This window comes from Xiphophorus couchianus, chromosome 5 (genome assembly GCF_001444195.1).
Source record: "Xiphophorus couchianus chromosome 5, X_couchianus-1.0, whole genome shotgun sequence".
NCBI classification, from domain to species: Eukaryota; Metazoa; Chordata; class Actinopteri; order Cyprinodontiformes; family Poeciliidae; genus Xiphophorus; species Xiphophorus couchianus.
The window spans coordinates 7,123,393-7,138,647 of record NC_040232.1 but is presented as its reverse complement, the minus strand read 5'-3'; the positions used below and the strand labels follow the sequence as shown (position 1 = coordinate 7,138,647).

At 40.0% G+C, this 15,255-nt stretch overlaps 1 protein-coding gene across 6 annotated transcripts in view; it reads right to left on the bottom strand.

The window, feature by feature from the left end:
• Nucleotides 1–15,255, bottom strand: part of LOC114144400 (glutamate receptor 2-like) — a 55,959-nt gene that overhangs the window by 37,730 nt on the left and 2,974 nt on the right. For all 6 annotated transcript variants that reach the window (XR_003595482.1, XM_028017169.1, XM_028017167.1 and 3 more), the window contains exon 2: nt 7,872–8,012. Coding sequence is in view for 5 of the 6 variants with exons in the window: in XM_028017169.1 (XP_027872970.1) it covers nt 7,872–8,012 (141 nt within the window). In the remaining variant the exon portion in view is untranslated. The remainder of the gene's footprint in view (nt 1–7,871; nt 8,013–15,255) is intronic.

The window sequence follows — 15,255 nt, the reverse complement described above, 5'->3', positions numbered from 1 at the left end:
GATGCAATCAATAACCTCTTTCAGGTATTTACATTTAATTTGTCATCTAGTCGCCCTTCAAACATTCAAACACAGAGCAGGCAGCTTTGGCTCCTGACCTATTATGCGTCTTGGAGCAGGTTAGGACAGGTATAAAACATATTTATTACATTTTTTGCAAAATATAATTATTAGATAATGAGATTTCAGTCAGTCCTGTATATTTTGAGCTCCTTTCTGCTCCTTCAAATCCAAATAAGCTACAAGTGGCCTAGACCTCCAACTCAACTTTTACACTCATGTAAAAATGACTGCAAACAGATGTACAATTATACAACCGTGCATATTTGAAAAGCAGATGTGGAGCCTCCTGCACCCATCCATCCATCCATCCATCTTCTTCCGCTTATCCGAGGTCGGGTCGCGGGGGTAGCAGCTTCAGAAGGGAGGCCCAGACTTCCCTCTCCCCAGCCACTTCTTCTAGCTCCTCCGGGGGAATCCCGAGGCGTTCCCAGGCCAGCCGAGAGACATAGTCCCTCCAGCGTGTCCTGGGTCTTCCCCGGGGCCTCCTCCCGGTGGGACGTGCCCGGAACACCTCACCAGGGAGGCGTCCAGGAGGCATCCTGACCAGATGCCCAAGCCACCTCAACTGGCTCCTCTCGATGTGAAGGAGCAGCGGCTCTACTCTGAGTCCCTCCCGGATGACTGAGCTTCTCACCCTATCTCTAAGGGAGAGCCCAGCCACCCTACGGAGAAAACCCATTTCGGCCGCTTGTATCCGCGATCTCGTTCTTTCGGTCATGACCCAAAGCTCATGACCATAGATGAGGGTGGGAACGTAGATCGACCGGTAAATCGAGAGCTTCGCTTTTTGGCTCAGCTCTCTCTTTACCACGACGGACCGGTACAGCGCCCGCTTGACAGCAGACGCTGCGCCAATCCGCCTGTCGATCTCCCGCTCCCTTCTTCCCCCATTCGTGAACAAGATCCCGAGATACTTAAACTCCTCCACTTGGGGCAGGACACCCCCCGTGACCCGGAGAAGGCACTCTACCCTTTTCCGGCTCAAGACCCTGGCCTCGGATTTGGAGGCACTGATCCCCATCCCGGCCGCTTCACACTCGGCTGCGAACAGATCCAGCGAGAGCTGCAGATCACGATCTGGTGAAGCCAAAAGGACCACATCGTCTGCGAAAAGCAGAGATGAGATCCTAAGGCCACCAAATCGGATCCCCTCAACACCTTGGCTGCGCCTAGAAATTCTGTCCATGAAAGTGATGAACAGAATCGGTGACAAAGGGCAGCCCTGGCGGAGTCCAACTCTCACCGGAAACGAGCCCGACTTACTGCCGGCAATGCGGACCAGACTCTGACACCGGTCATACAGGGACCTGACAGCCCGTATCAAAGGGCCCGGTACCCCATACTCCCGGAGAACCCCCCACAGGGCTCCCCGAGGGACGCGGTCGAACGCCTTCTCCAAGTCCACAAAACACATGTAGACTGGTTGGGCGAACTCCCATGCACCCTCCAGGACCCTGCTGAGGGTGTAGAGCTGGTCCAGTGTTCCACGACCAGGACGAAAACCACACTGCTCTTCCTGAATCCGAGGTTCGACTATCCGACGGACCCTCCTCTCCAGGACCCCTGAATAGACCTTGCCAGGGAGGCTTAAGAGTGTGACCCCTCTATAATTGGAGCACACCCTCCGGTCCCCCTTTTTGAACAGGGGGACCACCACCCCAGTCTGCCAATCCAGGGGAACTGCCCCCGATGTCCATGCGATATTGCAGAGTCGCGTCAACCAACACAACCCTACAACATCCAGAGCCTTAAGGAACTCCGGGCGGATCTCATCCACCCCCGGGGCCTTGCCACCGAGGAGCTTTTTAACCACCTCGGCGACCTCGCCCCCAGAGATTGGAGAGCCCAACCCAGAGCCCCCAGGCTCCGCTTCCTCAGTGGAAGGCATGTTGGTGGGATTGAGGAGGTCTTCGAAGTACTCTGCCCACCGGCCCACAACGTCCCGAGTAGAGGTCAGCAGCACACCATCCCCACTATAAACAGTGTTGGTGCTGCACCGCTTCCCCCCCCTGAGACGCCGGATGGTGGACCAAAATCGCCTCGAAGCCGTGCGGAAGTCTTTCTCCATGGCCTCTCCAAACTCCTCCCACGCCCGAGTTTTTGCCTCAGCAACCGCCCGAGCCGCATGCCGCTTCGCCCGCCGGTACCCATCAGCTGCTTCCGGAGTCCCAGAGGCCAAAAAGGCCCGATAGGACTCCTTCTTCAGCATGACGGCATCCCTCACCGAAGGTGTCCACCAACGGGTTCGAGGGTTGCCGCCGCGACAGGCACCGACAACCTTGCGGCCACAGCTCCGATCGGCCGCCTCGACAATGGAGGCACGGAACACGGTCCACTCAGACTCCATGTCCCCCACCTCCCCCGGGACGTGTTCGAAGTTTTGCCGGAGATGGGAGTTAAAGCTCCGTCTCACAGGGGATTCCGCCAGACGTTCCCAGCAGACCCTCACAACACGTTTGGGCCTGCCAGGTCTGACCGGCTTTCGCCCCCGCCACCGGAGCCAACTCACCACCAGGTAGTGGTCAGTGGACAGCTCCGCACCTCTCTTCACCCGAGTGTCCAAGACATACGGCCGCAGATCCGATGAAACGATGACAAAGTCGATCATCGAACTGCGGCCTAGGGTGTCCTGGTGCTAAGTGCACATATGGACACCCTTATGCTTGAACATGGTGTTCGTTATGGACAATCCATGGCGAGCACAGAAGTCCAGCAACAGAACACCGCTCGAGTTCAGGTCGGGTGGGCCGTTCCTCCCAACCACGCCCCTCCAGGTCTCACTGTCGTTGCCCACGTGAGCGTTGAAGTCCCCCAGCAGAACAAGGGAGTCCCCAGGAGGAGCACTCTCCAGTACCCCCTCTAAGGACTCCAAAAAGGGTGGGTAATCTGAACTGTCGTTCGGCCCGTAAGCACAAACGACAGTCAGAACCCGTCCCCCCACCCGTAGGCGGAGGGATCCTACCCTCTCGTTCACCGGGGTAAACCCCAACGTACAGGCGCCGAGATGGGGAGCAACAAGTATGCCCACTCCTGCCCGACGTCTCTCTCCCTGGGCAACTCCAGAGTGGAAGTATGTCCAGCCCCTCTCAAGGAGACTGGTTCCAGAACCAGAGCCATGCGTCGAGGTGAGACCGACTATTTCTAGCCGGAACCTCTCGACCTCACGCACTAGCTCCGGCTCCTTCCCCACCAGAGAGGTGACATTCCACGTCCCAAGAGCCAGTTTCTGCAACCGAGGATCGGACCGCCAGGGTCCCCTCCCTTGGCCGCCACCCATCGCACAGTGCACCCGACCCCTTTGGCCCCTCCCACGGGTGGTGGGCCCATGGGAGGAGCCTCCTGCACAACCAACTAAAATGCAGCAAATGGTTTCTGGATGGTAAGTCAACAACAAAGCACTTGTCTTTTCCAGCAGTCATTGTACAGTGAATACAATGGTAAAACCAGTTGATCAGACATGCTGGAACTCAGATTGGGTTGCTTGGCGATGGGCTGGTTTCCATTAGGGTTGCTTGGTAATGCTGCAGTGCGATTAAATGTGATTTAATAATCATGGCGTTTTTGAAACAGCTCATTTTCCAGACATCTAAAAACATTAACTTATTGTCAAAACACTGCTGTTTTTTAAGAGCTTGGGCTGTAAAGATACAAATAGAAGAAAGAAAATGTGAAAAATATGAATTTTTCATAATAGGTTTCCTTAAATATTGACCCACTTTGTCTTATAGAGCCATTGTCACTGGACAGAAAATGGGATACAGAGCAAACATAGGTCAGAACAAACATAAACTCAAAGTAGTGTCACTATATAAACCAACCTGAATGATTCTGGACTGTCGAAAGAAGTTAGACCCCCAGAGCAGCAACTGATGGTTTAATATGTGTTTGATCACTGGTGACCTGCTTTCATTTGGGCAAATTTATGGATTTATTACTTGGAGATGACCATGTGCAGGTGCTGAAAGTCACACACACTACGGCTTATTCAATGCATGAGTAAAACATGGAGGACAGGAGCAAGCGAGCAGCAAAGGCTTGGTGCTTTCACTGCTATCGCACTGAATCCCTTTAGCCACAGGCCGTCATTACATCATGCTCTGATAAGAGCACATCATACTCTACGCACGAGCCTCTGTCCACAACGCTTCTGTTCTCTCCACAACAGTTACTGGATTAATGTCATCGTCTAAAATTGGGTTATTCGGTTTAAAGATGGCTGAAAGTGTCACAGAGTGACATATTCAAATGTTTTTATTTTGCTGGATAAATGCCAAAATTTTATCATATAAATACAGTGAAATTCTGGCAACCACAAAATTTTACCATATAAATATGTATTTTACCGTATTTGCATGGTCAAATTCATATAAATAGGGATTTTATAGTATTTCTACGGTAAAATTTTGTTAGCTACAGCTGTGGGATTTTACCGTAAATTGAGATTTTGTTGTTTTTTTGTACAGTGTGGCTATGAGTGAAGGGGTTCAAAAAGTTTACTGCAACTGTTATTATGAAAGATTTAGGGCTGTTGACGGTTGTTAAGAATTCATCATGTTGCGTCAATAATCGATTTGTAATTGCACCGTTGCCGTCTGAATTATTAAATGCTTCAAGAGAGCCACCAATCAATATGTGATAGAAGCTGCATCACAATATCAATACTCTTACTTTCTGGTTTTAAATAACAGCAATTCTTAAATCATTTTTGTTTTAAATTTGTGGTTGTTGTACTGAGAGGATCTCAGTCCAGCCCACGCAAAACAAAAACAATGAAAACTTGGGATAAATCCACGTTTTCATTGTTTTGTAAAGACGTTCACAAAGATAAATGATCTGAAAGTCATTTCAGACCCAATCTGCCCTTATTACAAAGTTTGACCTCTGAATAATCAGCAGAACATTGTCTGCAAACTCAATCATTTGGAAAGTGCAAGCCACGTGAATAAGCAAGGCCGATGAGTTGAAGGTGAGGGGGAAGATTTTAAAGATGCTGATGCGCTATGGAAACTGTGTGTGAAGCTGTTCTGCTGTTGCTCTTCTATCGGGGCTGCAAACCAACCGAGAGACAGCAGGAAAATCACAGGCAACTTATAGTAATTTAGCATTTAAAAGAAATAACACACTTAGGTTAATTAAATGTCATTTCAATTGGAAAACAGGTGTCTAAAGCATCAAAGCTGAGGCCAAAAACACATTTTAGATGGTTATATTTATAGTTTTTTGTTATGAGACATGTGAACTCTTCAAGTGATCAAATGTTTGTACTGTTAAAAGGCCTTAAACTACTGGAAGCTGTTAGAAGCCTTTCTTCATTCTTGTATAATCTCAAATGTGGAAATATGTTTTTCCTGAGAATCAGAGTGAAGGAGAAAGCTTAGCTAGAACGTTGAACTGTGTGATCTGATTCTAGAATATATTTCTATAGAAATGGAAAAATAGACAGTTCAAACTGAGCTCAAATATATCTGAGATCCAAAATCAAATTAGAGGAAGAATTAAGTTAGAAATCATAATTAAAATGAGAATTAAAACATCAGTGAGTTAACATGAAGGGTTTACATTTTTAAAAAGAATATTATAACAGCCAGAATCAAACTTAGACATCTATTGAAGCTAAGCTAAACACAACCTGTCCAAGTTACAAAATAAGGTAAAAAGATATTTTGACTGTTTTTTGCATCAAACAAAAGCAGAATGAGGTGAATGACAGACTCTCAGTTAAGAAGTCCTTCAACAGGGATTTAACTTTAATAAAGGCAGTTAACACAGGTCATGTTGCCACTAAATACTTTACATAAACCTGCAGCTGGTCTGCAGAAAACTGAAATGCTCTAAATTGCAAATCAACAATGCAATCAGGTCACTGATCCAGATCACACAGCAGGAGCTCACATAAAGCAGTAGAGTAAGCAACAATGAAATGTCTTAAAGAGGGATCGTATTCTCAACAAGTTCAATTGAAGTCTAAATTAGCAACATGTTTAAAAATAAACAGCCCTTGTTATATTTTATACTGACGAGCTTCTTTTTATGATGTACATTGTTGTCTATGAGTGGATCTCAGAGCTTTTAGCTGCAAACTTCTGATATTTCACTGAGAAAGAGCCGCAGCATTTCCCCTCTAGGAGCTGGTTTAGTGTCTGCTGAGTGTCTGTCAGCATGGGCAGCAGAGTCTCTAACCAGCTTTGATGAAAGGATCTATGCTCCTAATTTAAGCCTATTTGTCTCTCCTTGCTTTAAACTCGACTACATCACCTTCAGTTCATATTCTGCTACAGAATATGAAGATCCAATCCTTAAAGATGACCTGTTATGCTTTCATGAACAGGATAGGATAAGTCTATTTCATTACAAGATTTTTGTACAAAATCATTCTTAGATAATAAGATTTCAGTCTGCTCAGTTCTGCCTCTTGTCACTTTGGATCCAAATAAGCTGCTGCTGGCCATGCCCCCAAACTCAACGTTTACACTTTCATATGGAAATTGCTGCAAACAGATATGCAATTATTCAACTGTACATCTCTGAAAAGCATTAGGAGAGCCTCCTGGACAACCAACAAGGATGCAGCAAGTGGTTTCTGGATGGTAGGCCAACAACAAAGAACTTTGCTTTTCCATCAGCCATTGTACAGTGATTACAGCAGTAAAACCAGCTGACCAAATGTGCTGGAGCTCTGTTTGGGTTGCTAGGTAATGGGAAGAGTTCCACTCGGGTTGCTAGGCAACAGCACTCTGCTGGTCGAATGTTTTCAAAAAATTATTAAATGCTTCAAGTGCTACATTATACACATAAGTCAACAGTCCTAATAAAAGCTGTTTCCAGACACCAAAAATCATTAATTTATTGGCAAAGAAACTGCTGGTTGTTATTTTTAAGCACAGTGACTGTTTTGAAAAGCAGTAGAAACCCAGGTGGGAGGACAAAAATGTGCAGAATGTGAAGTTAATGTCAATTAATTTTCCTATGGGATCAATAAAGTATTTCTGAATTAGAATTTTGCATAATAGGTCCCCTTTAAAACTAGAAATGGTAGAAAAACTGCAGTTAAAAACTCTTCTTTCTGATCTTCCTGCCGATATGTAACTGTAAAAAACAACATGGATATGTTTAAATTACATGAAATAATAATCAACTATACTTAAACTCAAGCTAGATTTTATTAGAGCTTCCATAATGATAAATGTGGTATATAAACAACCTGAATTTGTTTAAACTTTATTGGTGTTGAATTTTCTGTCTTTTAATGATCGAGTTCTTCTTTTCAAAGGCAACTTCATCTTTCATTTTTTCACTGTGTGTTTTTTAACGTGTGTTTTCCACAGCAGCATCAGCTTAAAGAGAGAAAAACAACATCCTTGTAAATCCTGTCATCATGGACTTTACAGTAATAAGAGGCTTAAAGGTTACAAACATAGTCTTAATGGAGAACCAATCAGTCAAAATTATATTTCCTGTTGATGAAAGGAATATGTGGATAAAAAAACCAGCTACTGTAAAATACAAGAGCAATGACAACAGAGGAGAATAAAACAGGATGATGTGAATGCCAACTTTTAATGACCTCATGAACTATTCACTTTGATCTGGTTGAACTGAGTTGAGAACTAGTCAGAATGAAATGATAAAACTGCATAAATATGAGTTTGTTAAACACAATGACACAAGTCTTAGTATAATAGCATTTCTGAATTGATTTGCTAATGCTAATGTTTTTTAATTTATTATTGTCAAATGCTACATTTCAGGTTTACGTATAAAATGGCCAATTGATTATTAATAGACAAAGATAATATAGCAAAACTCACAGCAGTTCGTAACAGCAAAGCTGTTGGCCACCTCCAGGTTGTCTATATGTGGAGTGAGTCTGAAATCTGCCATCCCAAACTGAACCATCCCAACTCTGAATGCGCTGTACTCCTGATCCGCGCCCCTGGGAAACAAACCACCTATAGGAAACACAGGAACAGAAATAATTATTGGTATGGTTGGTCAGAGTGGAGCACAAAAAATCTCAAATGTTTTCCAAATGTGATGCTACAGAATCCTGCATTTATATAATCAAAGTCCATTTTGATTATATTTCCTGGTGCTGAACAAAAGCGCTGAACATTTCAGAGTTGACAGGCAACAAACATACAAAACTTTTGTAGATTATTCTCATTGTATTGATGAATATGAATTCAGGCTGCCAGTCCAACAGTTCTGTCCTTTTCATCCAGAAAATGCTGCAATGCTACACACACTTTCCAGCCAAGTTAGACCTAACAACGTCCCAGGCCTTGAGCAGCTCTGGGGAAACGCCTTCCCTGAAATCTGCTGCCAGGAATTGTTCAGCTGCAGCTGCAGATGCAGCCGCTTCCTCAACAGAAACAACAGAAGAAGAAGAATCAACACAGCTGAGGAGAACCAGGAAGTAAATACATCCTAACAATCCTCCTTTATAAAAACAGGTGCAAATACTTGTAAGTATTGTTCCTTTATCTTTATTTTAATTCCACTGAAGCTCAATATTTATACTTTGTTTGTTCGCTGTGAGCGCTTGAAAACCCAAAGTCAAATTTTGTAGTTTATGCTCACAATTCTGCTTCTGAAGAACTTCTAACACTGCTGGACTTTATTTTGAGTTAAGTCAGTCGCAATAACAAATTTTGCTCAATTGATTAATTACTACGATAAACAATAATAATGTTGTTTTGAGACCATTTTCAAGTTAATACATTGAAATATATATTACAAAATATATTAATACAAAAAATATTAATAATAGAAATTATTGAGCTCATTTTGATTTAGCATGTAATTAAATGATTAATTTATTATTGTGACAGTCTTATTATGAGTCAATTGAAACATATTTATGAGAATTACTAATAAACCCATATTTGCTTTCCCATCACAAAAGGGTTGGTATTGCATTCATTTTATGGATCTATTCAACCACACTGTCTGCAAAACAATCTAAAACTTTTAATTTCGAATTAAATTTCTATCCCCAAAATAAAATTACTTTGTAAAGGAGTTAATGTCTCTTTCATAGATATGCATATCTTACAAAGTTCTTATCTTGATATTACATATAAAAAAAGGAGTCCAGCCTGCTTTGAACAAAAGTACAAATGTTAATAAGTCATGTTTGGATATAAAATCGTTGATTTATAACATCCACTCTGCACTTGCTGTCCACAAACATTTCATTTCTGCCCGACTGCGTCCAAAACCTTCCGCCTTGTTGCTGCGCCATCTGGGATACGCATTTCCTACTGTGTAGCACCTAATGTGGAAGATGTCCCTCATGCATAATGGATAAGCTGGTCATGATTTGTTAAAGTTTTTTAAAAAGTTTATGAATCTGTTCTTTATTTTTGGAACAAAAACATGGCAACAAATGATTTAAAACCGAAATAAGATGTGGAGCGAACTCTACTCTGAGATGCTGCAGACACTGACTGACAGAAGAAAAGTCAGAAATTATATAAATCAACATCACAGCATTAAGCATGGAGAGCCAGTTTAGAAAATCAACAAACAAACAAACAAATAAATTAATAAATTAATAAATAAGAATTGTATTAATTGGCTTCTGTATTATTATTATTATTATTATACATGCATGCATTTACTTATACAATTATTTATCATTTTATTAATTTAAATATATCTTCATTTATTTATTATTTTATACACTTATTTATACATTTACGTATAATTTCATTGTAGATATTTATTTATTTACATATTTATTAATTAATTTATGTATGCACTATTCTATTTTTTATTTACGTATTAAATTTTGACTGAAATGGCTCTCCATAGTTAAGTTGTGCTGACAGATAAACACAGAGACTGCTGTAAACAACAGCGTTAAGCTGCGTCGCTTTATTTTGATCACAACATGAAATTCTGTGTTTTCTTCCTGTGACCAACACATTTGCATTAAAATGAGAAAGGGGATATTTTGCATTCTACTTCAGCTGAGCTGCAGCGGTTGTGGTGGATCTGGCAGAATGAGGTCATTTTCTTTGCCCTGAGCGGGAACTGGAGGTTAAGGCTAGTAGGAGAAGCATGGCTGCCTGCAGTGGTGCAGAGTCATTAGCTTCTGTATCTGGCCAGCCTTGGGAATCACAATCAGGTTCTTTAACCAAGAACAAGATCAGCATTAAGAACGTAATACTGATCATATATCTACTTTTATGAACAACTTCCTGCTCCTTCAAAAAGCTCATAGAGTCGCATTGAGCCCCAAAATATGATCATTTTGGGATTATTTTCAAGCAATGTAATAGTAACGGCATAACAATGAAAGACCAAATTCTCAAAGATAAAGAAACTTTAAATTCTAATGAACATTTAACACTGGAACTGGAAGACATTTTACATGCAAAACAAATAAACAAAACAACAGAAACGTCAAACAAAATGAATTACGAAGTCTCTGCGAACTTCAAAAAAGGGTTAGTTGAGACCAAAACATTCAAAACATCTATTTTTATGACCAACTTCCTTCTGCTTCACAATGTTGTGAAGTGAAACTAAGAAATTACTGAGCCTAATTCTCCCAAAGGGAAATTTACAAGTCATAACTCGGATCGTCCAAGTGGATGGTGACGCTGTTGGGAGTCTTTAAACGAATCTGAAAAGATTCAATGAACTGATCAACCATACAGCAAGAAATGCAGCGTTGTTGTGCTTTCGGAAATAAAAATGTCATTTTCTTGATTAAAAAGGAAATTTCTAATATTGCATAAAAAAGGCCTAAATGAAGAGTCAGGCAAATGTGCCATTTAAAAAAAAAATCCAATCAATCATCAGAATAACCAATAACTAAAATAATAATTATTTCCAACTCTGAATGTGAATCTAAGCTACTGAGTCATTTGGATGACATAATAATAATCTGTCAATTTAATATCATAATTAGGCCTGTTGCAATAGGCAATAAATCAATTATGATAATCGCATGATAAATTAAACCATCTCAATAATTTTCATTTGCATGATTTATCATTTTTCTCTTTTCTTTGTTTATACCAAAAACTTGATGATAAAAGTTTTCAGTCTGCTGCTTCGATCTCAACTGGCCCCCTTTTTTTTAAGGACTTCATAATTGATTTTATTGGTTGATTTTGTTTATGTATTTTGGATATTTAAAATGTCTTCCAGTTCCAGAATTAAATGTTTATTTGAATTTAAAATTGATTGATTTTTGAGAATGTATTTATGCATTATTATTATTATGCCATCATTATTATCCTGTATCGCAAGGAATTCTGGGACAATTTATCATCCAGCAATATTTGTTATTGTGACAGGTCTACTCATAATTACATTCTTCTTTCATTTCCTAATCTGTAAAACCAAAGATTTGAAAGAAAATGTGAATTATTTTTAGCATGACTGTTGCAGCTTGTCTTATCAAGTGAGAAGTTTCTATAATTTAGAGATTATATTAGTTTAGCCGGAACAAATGAGGTTAAAGTATTCTCTTTAAAACCTGGATCAGGGCATTTCTCAATTGATAACTTTCATTTAAAATGAGTTACTTGAATTTGTAATAATAAAGAAAATTTTAAAATATATTTTACAGGCAAAGGTTAGTACTTTTCTCCAGGAGTAATGTAACAAGGTAAAAGAGACAGGTTGCATTTGGGATTGAGATTTGGTCACATTTGCCTAAACAAACTCTTAATCACTTTTTAAAGGCTATGAAGGCATGCTTCTTTTGAAAAAAAAAAGAAAAACAAACAATGCCTGCAACCAGCACTCTATTTCTGAAAGGTTGTTCAGAACTGGGGAAAACACAGAAAGGTGTCAAAGGTCAGCTGTTTAGCCAACACCAGCATTTAAGTGTGCAATGTTCCTTTCAGGTGAACGAACAGCTGACTCTTAAACTACTTACAGCTCCAGCATGAAGATTTGGAGATAAATAATTTAGATGCATGGAAATGTATGGGAAATTAATTCACATTTATTCTATCTCACCTTAAAGTGATAAAATCAGAAAGAAGACAACCTGATCAGATTGGAAATCACTTTTACCTTTATAGGGATATAATTGTCACATTTTGACAGAAACGTTCTACTAAACATTTGTGACACAAAAAAATGTTCAAAGGTCAGAAGAAGAGTTTGATTGTTTTAATGTCAATAAGGACTTTTCAACTGATTATTGAGAAGAGCAAAAATAATTTTTCAAAATATAATTTTAAATAAAATGTAAATAAAAACAGATTTTTTTTGGTTTTAGCAACTTTCAGAATTTGTTTAGTGGCCTTTGAGAAATACCTGTTTCTGATCCAGTTTTTAACTTCCGATACGATACAGATATCTGAAGTTTAGTATCAACTGATACCAATCAATGTATACCAAGAAAAGCAATGCCATATTGACTTAAAACGGTGCTGAATTACACTTAAATGCACCAATAGCTTCATAAGGTTGATCAAACATGTGAAAATTACAGAACTTGTTTTATCAGTGCAATTAAGAGTATAACAGCCAATATAAAATCAATAATTAAGAAACTGAAGCTGATTAAAACAGTATCCTGACTGAAAAACTTTAATTAGTTCAGTCAGTGCAACTGAGAACAAATCTTAAAAAACCTGAAACTGACAAAAACAAAAGGTTGACTACTTTGGTCAAACATCTAGAAATAATCTGCAACAAACCTTCTTTAAAATGGTTCAGAAAATATAATTAGGAATTCTGAATATAAAGATAAAATAAATAATAAAGCCAGACACGATTATAATTTCTTTCTTTGATAAATTCTGCTACTTTGTAGATGCAGTAATGTATAAATAATTATTATGGCTTTTAATGTACTGAACAGAAAAATAAGCTATTCGTGTGATCATATGGTCCACACTGTAAAAAAAAAAGCATCTCTAATTTACGGTAAAATTCTGGCAACAACAGCTGCCAGCATTTTACCGTAAATTAGATATGTTTGTTTTTTGTTTTTTTTACAGTGCAGAAGGATGGAATTATTAGCACTTGAAATAAGATATAGGAAATAAACTGTGAAAATAATGTCTTTGTGTCACATGCTAGAAGTAATCATCTGTCTTCATTTGCTACAGATCCCTTCCACTCTGAGTTCGGACTGAACCCATAATAAAGTAAAACTATCAATAAAATCCAGGTTTTTAATCTGTATGTAGCAGTAATTCTATTTCAGCAAAGTGAAGAATCTGTTCTGCACCACTACGCAGAAAAGCCACAAGCTAATGCCAAACTGGTTGAAAATAAGCCTGAGCCAGGTTGAAAACTATACAGTTTGATCTTCATGCTAACTTCCAACTGTCTTTTAAAACTATTGAATAAAAAATGGCACAGACATAAATCAAAAGTCTCCCAGCAGCTAGCTAAGGGTGAAAAGTTCATAAGTTTGCCTGGAGTTTGTCCCCACAGGACAGAAAACCCAGTAAGCTCTCTCTGACAACAACTCACTGGAACTGGCTGGACCACAGAATATTTTAGAAACCTACGTTCTCCCAAACAGTTTTTGTTTTGCAGTCGTTCGAAACAACTTTACACAAAATGTCAGGTTGACGAAACAATGAGAGGGCAAGAAATAATTTTAATGCATCTTCTACCTTTAAAATGATACAGATCCAAAGCCATTCAACTGAAAACATGCAGATATGTTAGTAAGAAACAATGAAAAGCGGCAACAATTTAGCCCTCTTGGACTGAAAAAATTAAATCCCTCTTCATCTTCAGTTTTTTGTTGTGTTATGTAGCACTGTTGCCTTGCAGCAAGAAGGTCCTGGGTTCGATTCCCGGCCGGGGTCTTTCTGCATGGAGTTTGCATGTTCTCCCTGTGCATGCGTGGGTTCTCTCCGGGTACTCCGGCTTCCTCCCACAGTCCAAAAACATGACTGTCAGGTCAATTGGTTTCTCTAAATTCTCCCTAGGTGTGAGTGTGTGTGTGCATGGTTGTTTGTCCTGTATGTCTCTGTGTTGCCCTGCGACAGACTGGCGACCTGTCCAGGGTGTACCCCGCCTCTCGCCCGGAACGTAGCTGGAGATGGGCACCAGCAACCCTTCCGACCCCATTAGGGACAAGGGTGAACAGACAATGGATGGATGGATGGATGGATGGATGTTAAAAACAGTCATTTCTTTAAGGTCAGCCTCTCCCTGACTAATTTCCATCTTCACTTCCCAAGAAATTTTGAGATCTAGTTTTTGATTAGCTAAACATGAACTTTATTGAAGGCTAATCAGATTCATAATAAGTCCTTGATGTTTCGTGTAAGACTAAATGTTGCAACTGAATGAAGATGTATTTTGACCAAGTATTAGGCTAAATCTGTGCACATTTATGCAATCTACTTCAGATTTTTAATACAAGGATGTCAAACTCATTTACATTTTGGGCCATTTCAACATCATGAATATCCTCAAAGGGCTGGTTGTGGCAAAATGTATTGATAAAACCCATTAACAAACTTCTGAAATCTGAATAAATAGCTATTTCTGCCTTCAGAAAGAACTTCTTATAATATTGACCATATTTTCACACTGACGTAATTTGGAAGTATACCAGGCAAAACCTGATTAAATTTTATTGATAACTTCAAAATAACAGAGCCGTTAATTTGAAGGTTTTATTAGATGTCTTGTTAGACTTTAGAGGGCCAAATAAAAAATAATGGCGGGCCAGATTTGGCCCCCGGGCCTTGAGTTTGACACATGTGCCTTAACAGATCTGTTTGATTTTGAATTCCTATGATTTATGTCACATTATGGGAGAAAAAGGTTTCAAATGATTCATCATAATCCAAAAATTATTACTTTTTAAAAAGTAAAAAAAAAAAAACAACTTAGTTCCAGGATGTTTCTAACTTGCATAAACCTCCAGTGTTTCTCAAAATGTGCCTGACTTTTCAAGGCCTCCACTCTCAGTTTTCGTCCTGCTGTGGAGGAGGAAACATCCTCAGCTCATCAGCTTCATGACAATATGCACGGATGTAGAAAAAGCAGCTAAGCGTGTCATCCTTTCAGCTGAGCCAAGTTAAAGTGACTTTAATCTGGGTGCAGTGCGCCGCGCCGATGCTGCTGCACACCCAGTTATGTGTGGTCATGAAGAGTACAATCCAAACATATTTATGTGTTTTAAAGCTGATCATGCAGAGTTGATCAAACAGTTGTTGTTCATGATCAGCTCAGTTGGTCTTTCTA